At 31.9% G+C, this 21,941-nt stretch overlaps 2 protein-coding genes across 3 annotated transcripts; one reads left to right on the top strand and one right to left on the bottom strand.

The window, feature by feature from the left end:
* Positions 1 to 22: 22 nt before the first annotated feature.
* Positions 23 to 5,769, bottom strand: LOC114185060 (peptide chain release factor PrfB1, chloroplastic). Of its 2 annotated transcripts, none has more exons than XM_028072556.1 (7): positions 5,545 to 5,769; positions 5,315 to 5,395; positions 3,891 to 4,111; positions 2,507 to 2,710; positions 1,745 to 1,960; positions 1,313 to 1,499; positions 23 to 518 (listed from the first exon to the last, which is right to left on the bottom strand). In XM_028072556.1, exons 1-7 carry the CDS (start codon positions 5,702 to 5,704, stop codon positions 214 to 216), a joined length of 1,374 nt encoding a protein of 457 aa, XP_027928357.1. In that variant the 5' UTR covers positions 5,705 to 5,769; the 3' UTR covers positions 23 to 213. The 2 variants fall into 2 exon arrangements, with proteins under 2 accessions (XP_027928357.1, XP_027928358.1); XM_028072557.1 differs by having other exon boundaries at positions 5,315 to 5,392; positions 5,545 to 5,757.
* A 7,404-nt stretch (positions 5,770 to 13,173) lies between these two features.
* LOC114185683 (phospholipase A(1) LCAT3) lies at positions 13,174 to 19,545 on the top strand. Its single transcript, XM_028073554.1, has 11 exons — positions 13,174 to 13,447; positions 13,534 to 13,625; positions 13,719 to 13,846; positions 14,538 to 14,673; positions 14,779 to 14,830; positions 15,918 to 16,018; positions 16,582 to 16,761; positions 17,746 to 17,903; positions 18,263 to 18,317; positions 18,773 to 18,826; positions 19,127 to 19,545. Exons 1-11 carry the CDS (start codon positions 13,243 to 13,245, stop codon positions 19,304 to 19,306), a joined length of 1,341 nt encoding a protein of 446 aa, XP_027929355.1. The 5' UTR covers positions 13,174 to 13,242; the 3' UTR covers positions 19,307 to 19,545.
* Positions 19,546 to 21,941: the final 2,396 nt, after the last annotated feature.

Genomic DNA, 21,941 nt, shown 5'->3' with positions numbered 1-21,941 from the left:
CTTGATACTTCGAGCTCCAAAGTTGCATTAATATACAACGCCAAGTTAAGATAATATTAATAATTAATGCCGTCAAAAACAATAATTAAAATTATCAATGGAAAAGACTTGCAAAACAACTTATTATATAAACTTAATTTTGCATTGGAATTGACAACAGAGAGCAACTAATACAACAACCAAACCGTAATCCATGTCTACAAGGGAGGTATATCAGTTAACCCCAGTTGAGGACAGTGACATGTTTAACTTGTATTTGAGGTATGATTTGATGAAGGGATCCAACTCCCCATCCATTACAGAGATGACATCTGTGGTTTCATGCCCTGTTCTTACATCTTTAACTAGCTTGTATGGATGGAATACATAGTTCCGTATTTGTTGTCCCCATTCAGCCTTGACTGCGTCCCCTCGAATCTGCTTAATCTCTGATGCGCGCTGCTCTTCAGCTATAACCAACAACTTGGCTTTCAAACGGCTTAAAGCTCTGATCTTATTCGCCAGTTGTGATCTCTCCTCTGCACCATGCTTGTTTAATGTTAAAACTTGCAAAAAACACATGTTTGAATTGGATGCAGACTAGAAAAGGCTCAAATGAACCTCAAAATTTAACAAAAACATTAGTAGTCTCGGATCCATATATTAGTGAACCTAGACGTACGCAGTCCATATCAAATATCCACCGGAGTTCATCTTTAACAAAAGTCCAAATACACTACATAGTACCTACCATTCACGCAGTATTTTGATCTGTTAGATGTACGCAAATGTGCAATGCACAAAATAAATGATTGATAAAACGTTTTAACACAAACCAAGTAATCATAACTGAAAATTCAGAAAGTCACCACAAACAGTTTCAAGTTCGATTATCATATACGTGTTCCAAACAAAGAGGGCTGTATTGATTAGCTTACCGGACATTGCTGGGATCACTTTGTGCTTATAGATTAGTTTCCTAAATGACTACTTCTAGATTCTGGTCATACTGAAAGGGTTAGAGTGGGGATAAGAATTCCCGAAGAGGAACAATTAACGGCATATGTTTGAAACTTTGGTTCATTAAAGTAGATTGGACACTAAATTATTTTTGAAGTATAGTGTCTCCAAATATATCTGGGTTATCATTATCTTAGAATTTGTGATGTATTTGAAACTGCGAGAAGCAACCTGCATATTGCCCAGTGCAACATGGAAGAGTACTATAGAAAGGTATGTAATAAGTCCAGAAAAATATACTATTGTGATCAAATAATTCTCAAGGAGCTGAACAAAAATATAAATAAATAAATCCCAAAGGAGATAAACGAACCTGTGCAGCGAACAGTGACACCAGTTGGAATGTGTGTAATCCGAACTGCAGTTTCAACCTTGTTGACATTCTGACCTCCCTTTCCACCTGCTCTTGAAAAACTAATATCGAGGTCCTCCTCGGGAATTTCAACATCCATAGATTCCTCTGGAAGAAGAGGCATCACCTCAACACCAGAAAAGCTTGTCTGTTTATAGATATTAAAAAGTCAGTTTAAAAGAAAATATTATGAATATGATAACTAAATGGAAAATAATATTAACTGTTCATCAAATATCTAATAGCAAATCTTTAGAAAATGAATAAGCACGTTTATTTGTTGTAATTCGTGGGCAAGGAGGGGAGGAGTGGACATTACACTAGCATCATTGTCATTCACAAACACTGTATTTCAGCTATCTGAAATTCAGCCACCAAAATGTTGGTTATTACCTGACGAAGCCCTTTGGCGTTAAAAGGTGATTGACGAACAATGCGATGCGTTCCTTTCTCCCCAGACAAATACCCATATGCATAACGACCTTCAACTTCAACAGTGGCCGATTTTATTCCAGCTTCTTCTCCGGGGGATTTCTCAATCACTCTGGTCTTGTATCTTTGTTTCTCACCCCATCTCATGTACATCCTAAGAAGCATGTCTGCCCAATCCTGTTCTGGAGATGATAAGTTTTGTACAGAAGTTAAAGCTGAATACGCAGAATCACCATTAAGTACTCAAATTTCAAAATATGATACAAATAGAAAAGGAACTGGAAAGATGGATACGTTGGTTTCATCATCTCACACAAGACAGGGCAAATATCCTGTATTGTGGGATGGAAATAAAATCAGTAAAATAGGCCCCACCTATAACTACCTTTTCTAAATGGTGGAATTTTACTTCCGTAACAAACCCACGCCCCATATTTAGGAGATCGACTTTATTGCATGTGATATGACTGTTAATTATCAATACTTAGTAGTATAGATCAACAAATAATGCCAGAAGGCGGGAAAGGTTAAATGTGTTGAGACATCTAAATAGTATTCTCAAGTCATAACTCAACTGCAGTACAAGGAAAAAGACAAATTGTAGCTTTTCTGGGCATTCAAGTTCTGACATTCTACCAGTACAACTGTTTTCTTTTCACCTTGAACTAGGAATGTCAGAAACAAGTTCATTACTATAGCATCTGAACAAAGATAGCTATTTACCTGGGCATCAGTACCACCAGCACCTGCTGTAATAGAGATAACAGCACCTTCTTTATCATAAGGACCAGAGAGAAGTTGAGTCAGCTCATATCGATCTAGTGATTTATTCAGTTCTTTAATAAGATTGGCGGCCTCATCAAAAAGTCCTCTATCAATGGATTCCATTTCCTCAGTCAGCTTAACTATTGTTTCTGCATCCTCAACCTACAATCATTGCGAAGAAGATCCATATTGGGGCATAGCTTAATTTGCATAAGAGAAGAAGTGAACACACTATGAGCCCTCAGGAGAAAAGGAAGATTTAGGCATACACCATACATATATCATGATCCAGGCCTCTTTAAAAGCCAAGTCCGCAGATGGGATGGTTTCCTTTTCCCCAGTCTGCTAGTGGGTTAGTTCCTTTTGGTTTTGATGTTCTTTTACCACTAAGTTTTCTTTCATTTCCTTTATATAACTATTAAACAAAATATAATAATTTTATTAAATGTTATACCAATTTTAACACTAAATGTTTAAGCTTCTTGGCCTGATGGAAGGACTTCGCATTGAATGGCTCTGAATAAACTTTCAGGTCAGGCCAAGCTTTTATATTTTCAAAAAAGCCCCAGTCAACCCCTCCTAAGATGGGTAACAAGCCAAGCTTAATCCAATGTCTTGAAGATAGGATCTGTTTAGGCAATTGCATAGTTTAGTCTAGTCTAGCTTTCGTAGCTACTCCCATCCTATTACAGAAAATATAATAAACCCAACATACAGGACAAAAAATCTAACAATTTTTATAACAAGTTTAGCACTGAAACCATCAGATCAATCTGAATGCAACCCGTGAATAAATCTATTTTTAAAATTTTGCAACTTTCTTTTAAATAAAGGAATTAGAGAATAGATTATAAAAAATAGGGGCAAGAAAGCATAAATGGGAGATTTAAAGTAAGGGTCAGAACGATTTTGTGCATCACTTGGAAAAATAGATCAATCCTTTTCCTTTCAAACTAGAAGAGGCACCTAAAATGCAGGTACACAAACAACATTTAAATATTCTGATTTATTTTTACAATTGTAAACGTAAACTCATTTTAATTAGTAATGTCAAAAAAATTTTAGAGAAGAGCATGGTCGTTTAATTGCAGGATAAAATATCAAACTCGATAACACTGTACTCTTATTTGTACACATAAAATTGCAGTTTCGGTAGTTGAAACAACCCCGTGGGATGTATTACAACTTTACATTCCACTCTTTATTGTTAGTATATCTGGTGCTCTTTCAGCCAGGACTTTATAATTGGACACTGAAACTTGAGGTTCCCCATTCTTCATTACTATTAACATGCTGGTCCTTCCTAAAACAATTGTTGAGAATCAATACAAGTAAATCTAACCTGTGTTTTAAAATCATTGAGTAATTTTATCTTCTCTTTCACATCAGCCAATGTCGAAAGAGTCTTTTGAGCTGTCGCCCGATTGTCCCAGAAAGAGCTATCTGCTGCTTGCTCCTCCAAATTGGCAAGTTCTTGCTCCAATAGTTGTAGACCAGAAGACTCTCTAATCTCTTCAACACGTTGCAACATAGTTTCAACATCCCTCCTCAGGGAGTAAAAATCTGCACAAATAACACCAAGTTATGTGCTACTTTATGGCAGCAACAAATCCATAATTGTCAGCAAGTTTCCTCTGATCAAACCATTCATGAACTACGATGAATTATATGATTATGATCATGAAACAGCAAGAGGGAAAGAAGAGAATCTCAAGCGCCTTATCTCTAAAGAAGTTCACAGGATAATATGCAAATCTACTTATTCAGTTACAAACTATATCTTAGATTGCATCAATTTGGAAAATTGAAAATAATGAACAACAAATACTAATCAGAGGCTGCAAAGTGGTATTTTTATGTTGGCATTCCTTTAATTAAAAGGCTTCCGACTCCCAGTAATTGAATACCAAAAAAAAAAAAAACAGATACAACTTCTACCAAACAAAATTAAGCAGGTTATGCTAGTGAGACATATTGTAAACTTAAAATCCAAGGAACCCCTTCCATTCAACTATAAGTTAATAGCACAAAACAACTTTGCTGTTCAAAACTCGATATCTCTAATTCACTGAACCTGTCACACAAGGGCCTTGGCTTATAATTGGAAAGAGATAAATGCAGCAGCCATGTTAGCCGTACTATATACACTGAATGTGTTTATCCAATATGCACAAACAGAAATGAAACCACGTCAAATTTTTATTTAGTTGAAGCAATAGTTTATAGCTTCTGGAGGAACACTACGTGGCCATTGACGCGGAAACAGATACGCTATAGTAACATCAGGTCAACTCAAATCCAATGCTCGGTTCGCAAAATTTATTTTGAATGAGATTGATTTTTGGTCGTTAAGATTAATTCTCAAGTGATATGATTTACATGTGAATGTTTTTATTTAAAGACAATACAGTAGTAAAGCTCAACACAATTTTTTATCCAACACAACAGCTGACTAAATTTTTCAATTCAAAATCAATTCTGGATACCCATTTCTTGACCTCAAACAAAACCTACAAACAATTTCCTAGAATATTCATCTGAAACCACGATAATTAGTAAAGGTAATCAATCAGACAGGTAAGGACTTCTAGAAAAATAAATAGCAAAAGTTATTTTAGAGAAATTATACAATAGTTTTTTTCTAAATTAGCTTATAGATAAGTTTAATTTTAACTTTTGAATTCAAAACACTTACTAAAAGGTTAAACTAAAATAAGATAGAAAAAAATAACTCATATTATTAACTGAAGACACAAGTAAAATAACCTTGCAGAGCCCATTCACTTGCATCGGTGTTCTCTCCTTCACCGACACTCAACTGGTTCTCCGGCGCGGCGAACAGAACTGCTACAAAATTCACAAACACACGAATATATATCAATTATGAGGCCGGAATATTAGAAAATGTGAAAAAAAAAATTGAATAAACAAAAAAATTAAATAGGAGGGGAAGAAAATGAATAGTGAAAAAATGGCGGAAAAGAAAATGAAATTACGAGACGGTGGAGAAACACGCGAAGAAGAAGAGAGAGTGGTGGAGCGAAAAGATAAGAAGGAGAAGTGTTTAGAAGGATTAGGAATTTGTTTTGGAATGAGAAGAGAGCGTTTGCGCGTGGCGGTTAGAATGGTGCAAAGAGGCTGCGAAACAACCTCCATGGCTATCGAGCTCGAAAGGTAAGGAACAAACCGATAAGAGTCTGCTTCACACTCTTCACTGCTTACAAAAATATTAAAATAAATAAATATTTGAAAATAAAACTTTAATATTATTATTTAATTTTTTAAATATACTTCGTGGTGATTTTTTTTTCCTGAAATTTTAGCCTTTAAATTTGTAATTGTCTGTGATTTTTTTATGCTGAAATTGTTTTTACACAATTTCCGTTTTTTAAGTATTTATTAAATTTTTATTTGAAAATTATAATGTAACGTTTCCATTTTCAATTTCACTGTGCCATTTAAAAAAGATAGAAAATTACTTATGTAACATCCTGTTTTCATAGCTGTTATATTATTAAACAAAATATTAAATTTTTAATAATTCAAAAGCGGTCGATAGTAACAGGTTAGTATAAAGTATAATACAGTTATTCTCAAAATAATTATATATATACTGTCCATACATACAGCCTATACTAAATAAAAGGGGTACAAAACACCCTAAGCATCTATGAGGAAAAACAGGTGACAACTACTATTAGGAACGCCCTGGAACCCACTCAACTCATGTCCAGGAGTGGTGTATCCTCACCTGCACCTATATCTGCTCACGCCATTCAATAAGGACGATCATTGCAAAAATAGAAGACACAAAGAACACACAGCATACAAGAAGGGCAAGCTAACTTGGACCAAGAGTAAATCATGTAAATTTTATAGTTAGGCAGAAATCAGAATTAATCACACAATTATCAAAATCATCCAATTAATCACAACTATAACACCATACACCATTCTAGACTCGATATCCGGATTATGTAAGTGACATTGGAGCTCTCGGTGGCTTACACTTGTGATGGTTCCTAAACTCTGCAGAGTTTTAGACACAAGGGGTATTCACCCAACCACTCCCAAGATAAGTCCCATCACGTCTATGACGGATCGGGTCCATAGACCAGGACCTCCTGCTACTCCCCTCGACGTAATCCATCATACTCTACATGAGTCTTAATGGTTACTAGGAGCGTCAGGATGCCACCAATATGAGTCCTCGTGTCTTTACATTTACTAAAACCATTTTCCTTAGAATTTCCCTTGAAATCCTAACTCCAACATATTCTCATTCATACCAATTTCACACTCAATTCCATCACTTTGACTATCATGCATAAGGATCACATACAAGACTAGCCTTTATCATATTAATGCAATTAATACAGTATCAATTAGTCAAAAACAGTGAAGGAGCTAACTTCTGCAGGGAATCTCGCTTAGGCTAGAGAGTCTCGCCTAAGCTAGAGAGTTTGTCTCGCTTAGGCGAGTTGCTCTCGCCTGGGCGAGACCTCTTACAGTGGCAAAATAAAAATCCTGGGCGAGCTCTCGCTCAGGCTAAACTGGCTCGCCTAGACGAGAAGTTATCTCGCTCAGGCGACTCCAGCTCGCCTAGGCGAGATTTCGCGCAGTGACAGAGGTGATCTTTTGGTATTTTCGCTCAGGCGAGAGCTGCTCGCCTGGACGAAACTACCAGGAAATCTCATATGTTCTTCACATGCAGGCTCGCTCAGAATCATCTAACACCCAATTTCACACACGGACAATTTCAAACACGAATTGAACACACAATCAAACAATTCAATCACTCATGAACACATTTCATACGAAATTTGGGTAAAAGTCAGCTTCCCTTACCTTTTTGCCAATAATTTAGTTGGTGGAATCAAGCAATTTGCAAGACAACAGAGTTTTCAGTTTAACATAGGAGAATCCATCACCACGACGTGGAGAAGGAAGAATTACATGATCAGACTCAAAATTCATAGATTAACTAGCGAATTCTAGCTGAAATTGAACCCAATTTTAAAAAAAGAAACCTGCCTAAGAGAATGGAAGCTGAGGGAGGAAGCTGTTGGGGTTCCTGTTGGTTGTTCCTTCCATAATATGAGTATAGGTTATGAAAACAGTGAGATATGGCAGCAATAAGGAAGAGAAGTTGGGAGAAGGGTGGGTTGCAGAGAAGTTGAGAGAGAGAGAAGGAAGAGAAGTTGTATTTCTGTTTTTAGGAATTTTAGAAAGAGGGGTATCATAACTTATAATTAAGTAAAAAATGAATAAAATAGCGGATGATTAAAGTTAAATTATAAAAAATGTATAAAAGTAATTAGATAAATAAATAAAATTATGATAGTAACATTGTAGAAAAAAAAGTAAAGACTATAATTATTATAATTATTTATATCTTGTAAAATATATAAATGCTTGGTGTTATTTTATACTTTTATTTATATTTATATGAATAACGTGGAATAATAGATTTAATTAGTAATTTGATATTTTAATTTGTTAGATTTGTTTATTTTTATCTTTATTATTGTAATTATAGTTAGTTTCAATTTAATCCTTAGATTTTTTAAAACGTTTTGATTTGAATTTTTCATTTAATAAACGTTAACACCTTAAGTATTACGTGTGTCATTTTATGATATTTCCATTTTTTTCCTTTTTTATATTTTTTAAATGTAAAAAAAACATAAAATATCATTTTGTCACATGTGTGAATTCGTTAAATTTAAAAAGAATTGACCTTTTTAAAAAAGTTTTAATTATTTTTTATTTTTTTAAACATAAATTGTCACGTGATAATGTCATGAATATATAATATGTTTTAGACATTATGTTCAATTATCTTGATTATTAATTTGTTTATATATTGTTTAAGCGTAATCAATGTTACCAACAAGTTTTTAACTAAAGTTATTTGCTCAAGTACCATTGTTTTAATAACATATATTGTTGCTCAAGTGAGTAAAAGGTCAAATGTAATATTTATTAAAAAATATTGCTCAAGTAATATTCTTATGCATTTAAACATGCTTTATTTTGTTTAAATCATTCTGAAATTGTTACATTATTATATTATAATATAGTTATTATTGCATAATTTTAATTTGATATAAATAGTTAATGAATTAAAATGCATGTAAAAATATATAAGATTAAATATGTATGATATAATAACATGAAAGACAATTACCTTAACAATAATTATTAGTTCATATGTGTTATTAAAAAGAAAAAATTCTTGTAAGATATTTTTGTAATTCAAATTTGATGTTTCAGTATCACTTGTTTTTCTTTAATTGAGTAGTTGAGGAAGTATTGTAACATACTAGTATGTTTAAGTCGAAATAGGTGAAATAATAAATGTGATAATAAATTAAGATATATTTGTGTTAATCATTTTATTATCTTTTAGTTATCTTAATCCAAGTTTTAAACTTGAAACCATAAAAAATTGACATAATCTCAAGTTGTCCTATATCTTAATCTCAAGTTTCTTTTATTATTTTTATAAGTTTTTATATAAGTGGACACGAGAGTTATGTAGGTTACACATAATTTAAGAACGTTTTGAATGTGTTAATCATTTTATTATTTTTTAGTTATCTTAATCCAAGTTTTAAACTTGAAACCATAAAAAATTGACATAATATCAAGTTGTCCTATATTTTAACTCCCATACTACTAATTTTAAGAACAAATTTTAATTTCTTTAACTCATGTATATCCTAACAAAATGTAATGGAAGTATTAAAGAAAAATAAATGATCATTAAAAAATTATACAAATAAAATTTAAATTAAAAATAGTAAAAATCCTTCACGAGGCTTTAAATTATATATGTATAAAGAACAATTCATTATAGGAGTTATTCTTAACAAAATATTTAACTATAAGTCAAATATTAATCTCCAATACTATAGTAAAAATGTAAATTACCGACAACGTTTTACCAATAAATTTAAATCTGTTGATAATGGTTACTTAACGGTAGGATTATCGATGAATATTTTTACTTAATTTACCAATGAATTATATTTATCGATAATGGTTAATTACCGACATATATCCTTATTTAATTTACCGACGGAAATACTGTTGGTAAGGTCGTATGTAAAATTCTTGGCCTAATTATCGACATATATGACTTATCGACAGATCAAAATCGTTGTGATGTCTTCGATGAAATCATAATTACAATTAAGATTCTCTTCTCTAATTTCAGCTTCATCCCTAATTTAGATTCTCTCCTCTAATTCCTACATCTGCATTGACGCTATCGTGACCTAGTCACTACTTACCGAAATCCTATCGTGACATCTTTTCTACCCACCGTGATTTGTAGTGACACTCGTGACCTTAGTGATTAATAAAAGATAAATTTAACAATAAATATTACATATGACACTTTTATTGACATTGATAATCAATACAATAACATGATTATCAATGAAAAATTGTTATTATATATGAATAACAATCATCGATAATACCTGTTTTTTTTAGTGCAACTATATAATGAATATTACCTTTTAAAAATACCAAACTAATGTCACCATAACTTTGTGATATTTATTGGGACAATACATATAAATATCGTCATGTTATAAATGATAAATTTAAAACTTTTATGTAATATTTACTTATCAAATTGAATAAATTTTTTTATCTGTTATCTGTTAATTTCATACATATTATTGTCGTACTGCCCACCACCATGACAATAATATAATGCACAACCATGATAAACACAACTATCAAAAGATTAAAGTGTACACGTCACAGTAAAGTATATGTATGTTCATAGTTTATGTTTACTTTTTATTTATTTATTATTAGTATTGGGGACTTGGCTGATTCACTTGCTAAATCTGGCCATGACGAAGACATTTATGTAATATTAGGTACTTGTCATCATCAACACATTTCTATAATTAAATAACTATATTCAATTCAATATTATAAGTTGATTTTTATGCTTTACCAAGAAAAATAAAATCAGCTGTCATTAAAACAATTATCATCCCAACAATAAACTCATCACAAAATAATATAAAAAAAATGTTTACATCGTTCCGTGAATGTAATTAAATATTTTTCATATCGTGATAATTCATTTACATTATTATCTGTGTAGAATATTCAATTAACTCTTATAGCACTGTATAAATAATAAATTTATGTGAAATCTTCTTTTTCTATTAACAAGAAAACGGAAACTTTCTGAAACTCGAACCAATAATTTATTGATGTATGATAATTAATCTCTTAATCTATAACAATATATAAAGGGGATTCCTCTTTTTGTATCTACTTTTCAAAATACCGATTTTATCCTTCAAATATAAATTTATTAAATTTTTAAAAATTGACCATTATTTTTATAAACTTTTTACAAAACCAGATGTCTCTGTTTCTTCTCTTCTTATTTATTTATCAATGGTTATTCTTTTATCTGTTCTGATATATTTCACTTTATTTTTAATAAATATAATTTTAATATATATATATATATATATATATATATATATATATATTAACTTAATAACATTATAATATTATCATCTACTAATATAATATCATGCATATTTAAAAAATACATGCACACAAGTGTGATAACGCCTGTGTTACGCTAGTTATTAGTTAAGAGTCGTTTTAAGAAATGTGATAATATTAAGGAGTGTTAAGGGATATACCATTTAGAATTTTATAGATGCTTTGAAAATGTAGGTATCGTACCAGAATTTTCTACAAGTGTGTCACAACAAAACACGTAGCTGTGTGTTTCTTTTTCAATTTTTATGTTAAAGGATGCACGTGGCTACCGATTTAATTGTTTCTTCACTAAAAAACAAAATCGCATATTTCAATATTAATTTATTATTTGCCTACTCTCATATTTTCTTACCTTTAATTTTGTAATTAATTTACTATTTGCCTCCTCAATTTGATACTATTTTCCTTCTGACCCTGCCAAATTTTCTTACAACGCTTCACACATATTATTAATTCTTAAATATATTGGCAATAACTTAATTCTTGACCATGTAATTGAAAAAAATTATTTGAAGAAATGAAACTTACTTCAATGATCTTTACTTTTCAACAACAAAAAAAAAATTGAGCCCCAAATATTTATAGTTATAAGTTTTAATTTTTTTTCTAGACACTACTACACTCGGATTTTAGTTTTAAAAAACATTTTTTTAAAAATAGTTTACCAAGTGAACAAAGTAGGCAAAAGAAGTCCATAAAATTATACGCGATTTATTACCAAACTAGTTTAGTTTATTACAATGTAAGTAATTTGATTTAAATTTATATTGAATTTGAATTTGAATTTAAAAAATAATGCCTCACTCTATCAAAAAATATGGAAAGAATATTCATTACTTTGTACAAGTAACTCCTATAAAGGTATACTTGAGGCATGTGATATATTTAATGATAAAGTATTGTGGGTGAAATGAATGTTATGCACGAGGCATGTTAAAATACCGTAAGAAAAATTTGGGTGAAACAATGCTTGTGTGTGTTCACTAAGTGTTACCATACACACAAATATTAATAAATGCTTAATTTATTATTGAAGAAGCCGGTAATAAATGAATGTTGTTTATTATTGAACATTAAAAATATATTGTATTGTTATTTTAAAACGTTAGAATTAGTGTTAATTAATGTTTTATAGTGGTACAGTAGAGGAATAACACAGACAAATTTAACAGAGAATCTAAATTCGTGCAGAAATGGATTGAAAGAAGTTGTCTTTGACAAAGATAATAATATTACAACGCCTTACTCACTAGTACAAAAACTACATTGAACATCAATATTTTGACAACGTTTTTTTTACTACCATTTAACACTACTTTTTACTATTATTTACTTTTTTTTATTCTAAAAATATAAAAATTAATTTTGTTAATACCATTTTATCTTTTTACAAATTATCAAATGATGATTAAACGATGTCAAACAACATTTTTTAACTACATTTTACACCGATTATTTTTTACCAATTACATTGGTTGCTCCGCAATCCCCAACTACATTACCCAAATAACTACCACCCAAAAAAAAAGATGAAATTTTGACCGGTACCCATGATTTATAAGAACGCAAAAAGAAAGATACTCAAAGAGAGATTAAGATATTAAAATACTTTGAGAGAGTTTTTGTTTTCAACAAATAGAAAATCTAAGTTTTGATCCAATAACAAGATAAGCGATAACGAGAGAAGTTAAAAAAAGTGAAAGACATTTTTCACACAACTTAATAAACAAAATCAAAATACAAAAAAGAAAAAATCATGTTAGGACTAGAGCTGTAAATTCCGACTCTGAACAATAGGCCAAAGCAAATAAACCAAAGAAGGAGGATGCAGATGCAAAATGGATGTCCAGATGGAGTACATTGCACACATACGCAAGCAGTTGAGCAATCTTTTACCATGCACACAGCATAGCGCCGAAAATTCCAGAATCCAATGTCATCTATTTCCAACTCGGACACAAAAATAAAACCCTTCCATTTTTACTTTTTGCATTTTCTCTCCACCAAGAACCAGAATTAATAATAATTCTATTTATTATTTATTTATTCATACATTAATAAATAAATGGTTCGTGTTCGCACACTAGTTGTTGAAACTCCCTCACCAGCTTCAGTGAGAAGGAGAAGAAAAGGACGAAGCCATGCGTTTCTGCCCGTGCTTTGGATCCGACGAGGTCAGGGCAATCGCCGATCGCGACCCGCTTCTGCTGGTTTCGGGTATGGGCGGCTCCATTGTCAATTCCAAGCCCAAGACATTCGGGTTCACCACCCGGGTTTGGGTCAGGCTTCTGCTCGCTGACATGGAGTTCCGGAAGAAGATTTGGTCCCTTTACAATCCAAAAACAGGTCCTTCCTCTACTTCTTCTCTTTCCACCATTTTTGAGTTTTCGGTTAAGTCGTTGTTGGTCTCGCAAATTGACGCGAACTCTCAGGCTACTGTGAAACGTTGGACAAGAAGTCTAAGCTTGTGGTTCCTGACGATGATCATGGCCTCTATGCGATCGATATTTTGGATCCATCGTGGGTGAGTGACTGATTATAAATGCTTTTACTTGTAATTATTTAGTAATTTGGTGTTTTTCTTGTGCTTGAGTGTTTCTCTTGTGTTGTCTGGCAGTTTACGAAGTGTGTGCATTTGACAGAGGTGTATCATTTTCACGACATGATTGAGATGCTTGTTGGATGCGGTTACGAGAAGGGAACCACGCTGTTTGGGTTCGGATATGATTTCCGCCAAAGCAATAGGTAATGCTGTGAACTATAAACTTCATTTCCTGAATTTGTTATTTACCGTTGGGGAGTTTTTTTTTTTTTTTTTCCCATAGATTCTAATAGTGGAAAAATTACACAAAATTGAACTGGGCATCTTCCATGACTTCAAGTCAACTTATGAATTATTCGGATAAATTTTTCCATAAACACTTGATGATAAGAAAATAGGAAATAAACTTCTTCTCTAAGTTAAAATTAATCTTCGAATTTGGATTTAGGACTTAATTCAATCCTTAAGATAAACATTGTCTCCACTTATTTATTTTAATTTGACCGTATCAGTGAGACCTAAACAATCATTCTTGAGGTTGTAATTAAGGTTAGGTTTAAGTTAAAAATTAGGTTTTGGTGAAACTAATATGAGAAGTTTTTTACAATTTAGTTTATGGATAAGTTAATTTTGATTCTGGGAGAAAATCATTTCATTTTTTTCTTTTTATTAGAGAAATTTATCCAAACAGATCCTTGTGCCCTGCTTTTACTGAGTATGTCTCATTTAAATTTTTCAAAAAGTCCAGTTACATAGTTGATTTCAATTTACAAGAGAAGTTCCTTTCATTTTACCATCTGTTTTTTTTTTTTCTGCTATAAATGCTTATGGAGGAGTTTAGGGTCTAACTTCACACTATGTACTTATTGTTATTATTGTTGTTGTTCATGGTAGGATTGACAAGTCAATGGAAGGTCTTAAACATAAGTTGGAGACTGCTTACAAAGCTTCTGGTGGAAGAAAAGTCAATTTAATATCGCATTCCATGGGAGGAATTATGATCTTGTGTTTCATGTCGCTTCACAGAGATGTGTGCATAATTTTTCTCCATGACCTCTTAAAACGGTTGTGATATGTATATATAGGGAGGGAACTTATAAAGTAACTAGTGATTGTTTTCATTTTTCCTTGGCAGGTGTTTACAAAATATGTGAATAAATGGATTTGCTTGGCTTGCCCTTTCCAAGGTGATTCCTTTGCCGTTGTGTGTTTTCCTTTCTTTGGACCCTGTTCTTTTCGGTAAACTGCAGTCATTTGTATTGGTCTACGATATAAAATTTAAAAACAATAAGTTTGCTGAATATAAACTTTCCCTATAACATATGTTGAGTTTCAGAGAGAGAAGTTTCTGTAATCAATGAAAACAAATTCACTGCCGAAGAATTTCTGAGCTACATCAGGTTTATATAATTAGTGACATTAGCTTCTAACAGAAGGTACTAACAGAATCTAACTAACTCTTGGTTAGTTAGAGAATTCAACTGTCATAGAAGCTACTAAATTACTACTGAATATGTAAAGTAAACTTGTGGAGTAAAAATATGCCCCCACTACCCTGCAAGCTCATGAGGGGTGAGAAACATGCAAATCAACCACCTTGAGCTTGGACTGATGAGCGCAAAACCAAAAGGGAGAGAGAGATTTAGTGAGAATATTTGCACATTGATCAAGGTTTGACACATGAACGGAACCATAAGAAGCTTGAGGACAAAATTCTCATGAATGAAAAATAAGTCCAATACCATATGATATAAGTCAATGTGAAACTCATAAGATGAATTTGAAATAAATTCTTAACAGCGTGTAATCTATGGACTACCTGCTATTCTACAAATTTTTTGCAACTACTTAATTCTAATTATCTACTATTTGTATTCAAATGGATGTTTTCATCTCATTGATTTGATTATCATGGGCCCCATTAAAGTACATAACTTTATGTCTCTGTTCTTTATGAGGAACTTGATTTTTTTCTGACATTTTTCCACGCACTGGATTGAAATAAACACTTAGCCATGATTCTCTTCCAACTTTAGTTACCAAGAAAAACAAGTCTCTTTTCTTGTCGAGCTTTTTTAACTATGGACCCACTATAAATATATTGATGTGATGAAAGTTTTAGAAAAATGTGCAACTATGAATATATCGAATATTGTCAATGCTCGGCATCACAACTGCAAAGAGCTTAGGATACTTTTTGTTTATATGCATCTATTTCCATTTTCCCAGATGCCTTAAACCATCCATGCTTGAATATGAATTCCACATGAACAGGAGCCCCAGGGTGCATCAATGATTCTTTATTAACTGGATTAGAGTTTGTTGATGGCTTTCAAAGCTACTTTTTTGTTAAAAGGTGGACTATGCATCAATTGGTAAATTCTTGTTCCCAAGTAATTAGTTCAGTCACCATCTTTGAATTGAATTTTGACTGTTGGGAAAAATATATTTTTCCGAGGACAGATTTTCATTATATTTTTAAAATTTTAAATCAGGGCCTGTGGGTGTGGTCCAGTTCAAATGAACTGCCTTTTCAAAGGAATGGATTGGATTGTGACTTACCTTTGAATCCTTTGGAACTAGTGGATATGAGCTACATACGGGACAGAATGACTGAGGGGTGCTGGAGTTGTTTTCTGCTATGAAGCTTGTAATGGATAAGACCATTACCCATGTATACACTTTCACACTTTCTCCGAGTACTTCTCACTACAATTAAGTATTCTGACTTAGCTATTGAAGGCTCCACAGTGTCGAACCTCTCTGGCACCCATTACAGTGATTGACTGATGTCTGCAGCTCATATCTATTAGTTCTTCAGATCAAAAGCCTGGTCACCGTCCTATTCATTCATTTGAGAATAGTCACAATTTTCTTACTCCGTGTAACATGCTGTAAAACGGCTAAGTTTTTTGGAATGATCTTTCTTACACATTAGCTAGTGGAGTGTCCATCAGTCTATGAAATGTTGGCAAATCCATCTTATGGATGGAAAAAGCAGCCAGAAATTCTAGTCTGGCGAAAGCATACAAAGGACGGGGACAATAACACCAATTTGGAATCTTATGGACCAACCCAGAGTATATCTTTATTTGAAGAAGCACTGCGGAATAATGAGGTAATCTATTTGAACTTTTCTTTAGGTTGATGAATCTAAGGTGTGTGGGCATATATACTTTAAAATGTTCAAGCTTTGATTTTTCTTTTATGATTACTATGTAATTTGTTGGTATATATTAATATTCTGTTTGTGGTTAGACTTATTGTATTCTTGAGGCTTTTTCTTTCACGTTTCTTCTCGTATCCTTTTTTCTGGTTTTGGAGGATAACTTATTCTCCCTTAGTTTTAGTTATCCCTTTCTTTATATATATATATATATATATATATATATATATATATATATATATATATTTTTTTTTTCTGTAGAAGAATCAGCATTTCAAACTATATCATCCATGATCACACTTTTCTTTTATATTGTAAAAGAAATGTTATTAAGGGGATTTTAGTGATCACTAAATCTGATTTATAGATATATTACTGCATCAATTATTAAGGTGTTTTTGGCCTAATGGCTAATTCCTTAGAGTCAGAAGTCAAGTTCTTGAGTTAAGCTCCTAACCATCTTGTGACATAGCACTTCATGAGCTGCTATGCCACATTGACGTGTACTGGTTGACCCACCTAGGCTCTGCAGTTTCTTTGACTGGTTCTGAAAAACCCAGCCTATTTGCATTTTCTTTGACCTGTTATGACCAATTGCGGTTATTAGATAAGAACTGAGCAGACCTTGGATGAGTTCCGGGGTCAATCAGGAAAACTGGTTGTTTTGATCTGGTCCTGTTCTCAGAACACTGGTTGTATCTCACGTGACCTCTCTTTAAAGGAAGATCTAAAGTCAGCATGACGTCTATTGCTTAGTAAGCTAAACAAATGTCATCATGCAAGTTTTATCTCTAATGCCAAGTGAAAATGATTGTGCTAGTCATGAAAACCATTCAATATGACAGATGTTATCTTTCCTTTTCTGATACAAAAAATGATTCCTCGTGCAATTTTCCTTTTGCTTGTACCAAGGACTTATGGGTGTTATTTTTGCAGCTAAGCTATAATGGGAAAACGATACGGCTTCCCTTTAACTTTGATATACTTGACTGGGCTATTAAAACACGACAACTTATCGCAAATGCTAAATTGCCAGATGGAGTCAGCTTCTATAACATTTACGGGACATCGTTGGACACACCTTTTGATGTTTGGTATGTGACTAAATTGTTGTTGGAAAATAGTACATCTATAAACCAGAAGCATTAATTTAGGTTGAGAGATAAGAAAATTGGTTTAAACTGGATACTTTGATGTTGGAATGTTTATTCTCCCTACATCTTTGATCTGAATTATATAAAGCCCCATAATCAGTTTCTTTTTATTATTAAAGTTTAAACCCTTTTTCATATTTTGGTCTACATAAGGAGAATCTTGTCAATAGAATTTGAGCTTCACAAGAAGGATAATATTATCCTCATGACAGTTTAGATGAAATTTCCACTTCTCGATATTCGAAGGTTTCTATACTATCTTTGCTTCTGACATGTCCTGATTTTCGGGCTTAATGCAGTTATGGTTCGGAAGATTCTCCAATTGAGGACTTATCCGAAATTTGCCACACAATGGTGAGTCACTTAAATCTCTTACATGCCAAAAAGGAAGACCGCTAACGAGAGTCTTCTATCTTGATTCTTTAAAAAGACTTCATTTGTTCTTCATCGTTTTATTATATTCATCGTTTTATTATATCTTTACTGAGAGGCTAGTATTTGTCATAAATCCTAAAAAGGGCCGGCTACTGCTTTTGCAGCTCCTTCCATATATTTAGTTGGAGAGAAATGTGCATATTTTAGAAGGATGTATCTTTTTCCCTCTCATTGTTATAATTCATGTTAGTTTCAAGAAAATATCTACAACTGGTGTGAAAGATATTAGAAATTGTACTTATTTTTTTTCCATTTTGACTCTGCATTTTGTTTTTCTTTCTGTTCCTAGGATATAATTCCTGTCTTGCTGATAATACGTTGCTGTGTCTGTGCATGCATGTATTAAGAAATTTTCTCGTCTATGTTTTTTTCAGCCACTATATTCTTATGTGGATGGGGATGGAACAGTTCCTACTGAATCTGCGAAGGTACTCTCTCCAATCTTTCTGTATTCTGTAGAACACTTACCTCTAGCCACATTGAAATTTTTGTAAACTGCTTTTAGCCTAGCTGTAATGCCTTCAAGGTAATTATTTGCTACCTTTTGAAAGATAGATGCATATGGAAGTAGTCCAAATAGAAGGGCATTTGTTTGAACTATGTGATGCTCTCTTAATATAGTACTTCCAAATTTATCTTCTGATAGCAAACTTGTAATGTAGTAAACAAAAAATAATACATAGCTTCTTAGTATTGATTTGTGGAGTTCTTGTGTTTTGATATTACAGGCTGATGGACTGAAAGCCACCGAAAGGGTGGGAGTTGGTGCTTCTCATCGTGGAATATTACGAGATGAGACAGTATTTCAACATATTCAAAAATGGTTGGGTGTTGAACCAATGGTTAGCAAGCAATCTAAAACATCTAAAGTTGCAGATGCTGGTCGAATCGTGCCTATGGTTCTATAACTTGCTACTTTCGTTCCTCATTTACCAAAAGAAAATTCCATTCCTTGCTTTACTTTTTCTTTTTTTTTTAAGAAAAAGGAAAAGAGGCTTAGAAAGACTTAAAGTGCAATAAATAATTTGGCGAATGTTCAGGTAATCTAGTGTAATTTCATTGTAAACGTTAGGGTAAATGGCCCATGTGATTCTTAAATGTGACATGCTATCTATTTAATTATTGAAAGAACAAAATATTTACTTTACTCTGGGCCTGTATATGTAAAAAATAATGTAATTAATCTTTATTGTTAATTATTTTAATATTATTCTGTCATTAAAATATAATGTCAAGAACTATTTTGTAATAGAACTATGACATTATGGAGCAATTTGAATTTTTTATACATTTAAGAATTCTTGGATTTTTTTTGGGAGCCCTACAAAATAACAATTTGCAACAGTTTTAGAAACATTGAGGACTCAACTTTCATTTTACATAATCAAAGAAGTTGACAAAAAATAGTTGAGACTTGTTTGAAAATTTTAAAATAGTTCGTGATTCAACAAAATACCTAAACCTTAAAATATATGTCCATACAACGTTATTATTTTATCTGTGTTTGTAGCTCGGGAGTTAATGATGTCCATGACGGGCCCTTGATTTTATCGTGTCTTTGGAAGATAGACCATTTCTTTCTGCACCACCATACTTTTCATGTGCATTTTCATGGTGTGGTTAAAAGATCAAACTATTCTCTTGTTGCAGCCTCTTTCGTTGCCACTATCCTTGTCATGTATTGTGTCATGGATGAATTCAAGAAGAAAAGTGTTCTAGATTATGTTCAGCAAAAACAAAAAACAAAACAAAAAGTCTTTCGAATTGTATAATTTACAAAACATTTTAAGAGAATGTGCTATCCAAAAGCTTTTTCTCATGCAAAGAATGAATTATGGATGTATAATCTCAAAGTAAAAAAAATTCGGATTACATAATTCACAAGTTAAAAATGACTCCTAAATAAAACAATTTAGAAATTTTTTTCATATAAAAATGAATTTTAGATTCTAGAAATAAAAAAAAAACTTTTGGATTGTACAATCCAAAAATAAATAAATCTAAAATATACAATATCAAATTTATTTTCTAAAATAAAATTTTCCAAATTATATAATCTGAAAATTTTTGCATTTATTTGAATGCAGGAGGGAAAATGTGAAATGTAAAAAAATCTCTTAAAAGATAAAGATCATTATCCCGTTGTATAAGGTTTGAATTGACCAAATATAAAAGATTATGACATTGAATAGAACAATATGTAGATCTAAAATTCCCTCAAACACTTTTACACTATTTGAAGCTTATACTACACTTCACTTAACAAGAACATTTCACATCCAAGCTTTAATTATATAAACCTTCAAGGTTAATACATTGAGAACTTGACTATTGGCAATCGTGTGACTCCTTGATATTTCAACAAATTCCTTGGCACAAGAATCCAAAGGAATTGTAAAGGGATGAGATTAGAGGTTCAAGATGTATCATTTAATTTCATTTAACAACAAAAAAATTTACAATTATGAAATTTATTCTTTCAAATTTCACATAACAAAATAGGCTAGTAAAGACATGTATTTAATTTGTAGTGTTAGGGATCAACACTTGAACATATCCCTATATCCCTTTAACAACAAACTAAATATCCTTCCTTCCACTTTCATCAACGAACTTGTATTAAAGAACACTCAAACACTAAAAATAAGTGTTATTTTGTATCTGTCCTTATAGGTGCTAATCAAACCACAAAAACTAAGAGCACCATTCACATTAACTCTGTTATGCCTATTTAAAGAAAGAGTTGACATGTGATTGGGCATAAACACCCGTCAGAATAAAAGAAAGTAGTTGTACTTATTTGTGATCCCCAAACTCAAGCTCTAGTTTAAGCTAACATAACAACTTCATCCTCATCAATTTTTTGTGTTTTTAAGTATAACATTATATGATTCCAAATACCCCAAACAATATTACATGCATCACCACACCTGATTATATTTATTGCTAAGTTCAACAAGTTTAAATTAGCTAAAGTATATTTTTACATTATGATAGTAAATAGAGATCCTCTTATCCAAAATTATTATTTGTGTTGCTACTTTACAAGTAAATAATAAATGACTCACACTCTCATCGATATTATTAGGCATAACACAATTACTATTTCTTGATCGTACTCATCTATTTTTTAAATTAGTATTTGTCGCTGCTTTATTGGTAATTACTCTCCATACACAATTTTGAATTGATGGCAAACCTTTAGTTTTCCTAAACATGTTATTTCTAAATTCTTCAAGAGTGCTATTTTCGCACAATAATTTTTTATAAGTCAATTTCACACTTTTCTTATGTTTAAAATTAAGTAACATTTTCTTTGATTATATAATTTTATTATGAATATGTAATTCTAATATTTTAAATTATATAATCTAATATTTTATTTCAAAATACGTAATATCAACGTTCTAGATTATATAATGTAAAAGGTATTCTTCTAGAATCTAAAATGTATTCTGATTATAATATGATAAAAAACATATTAGTAAATTTTATTTATATTCGTAAAGTGGAAGAAGAAAGTGCAGGGATAAAGGAAGAAAT

This window comes from Vigna unguiculata, chromosome 5, assembly GCF_004118075.2.
Source record: "Vigna unguiculata cultivar IT97K-499-35 chromosome 5, ASM411807v1, whole genome shotgun sequence".
In the NCBI taxonomy this organism is placed as follows: domain Eukaryota; kingdom Viridiplantae; phylum Streptophyta; class Magnoliopsida; order Fabales; family Fabaceae; genus Vigna; species Vigna unguiculata.
Note: the sequence above shows the minus strand (reverse complement) of the source record. Positions and strands in the feature narration are given on the sequence as shown.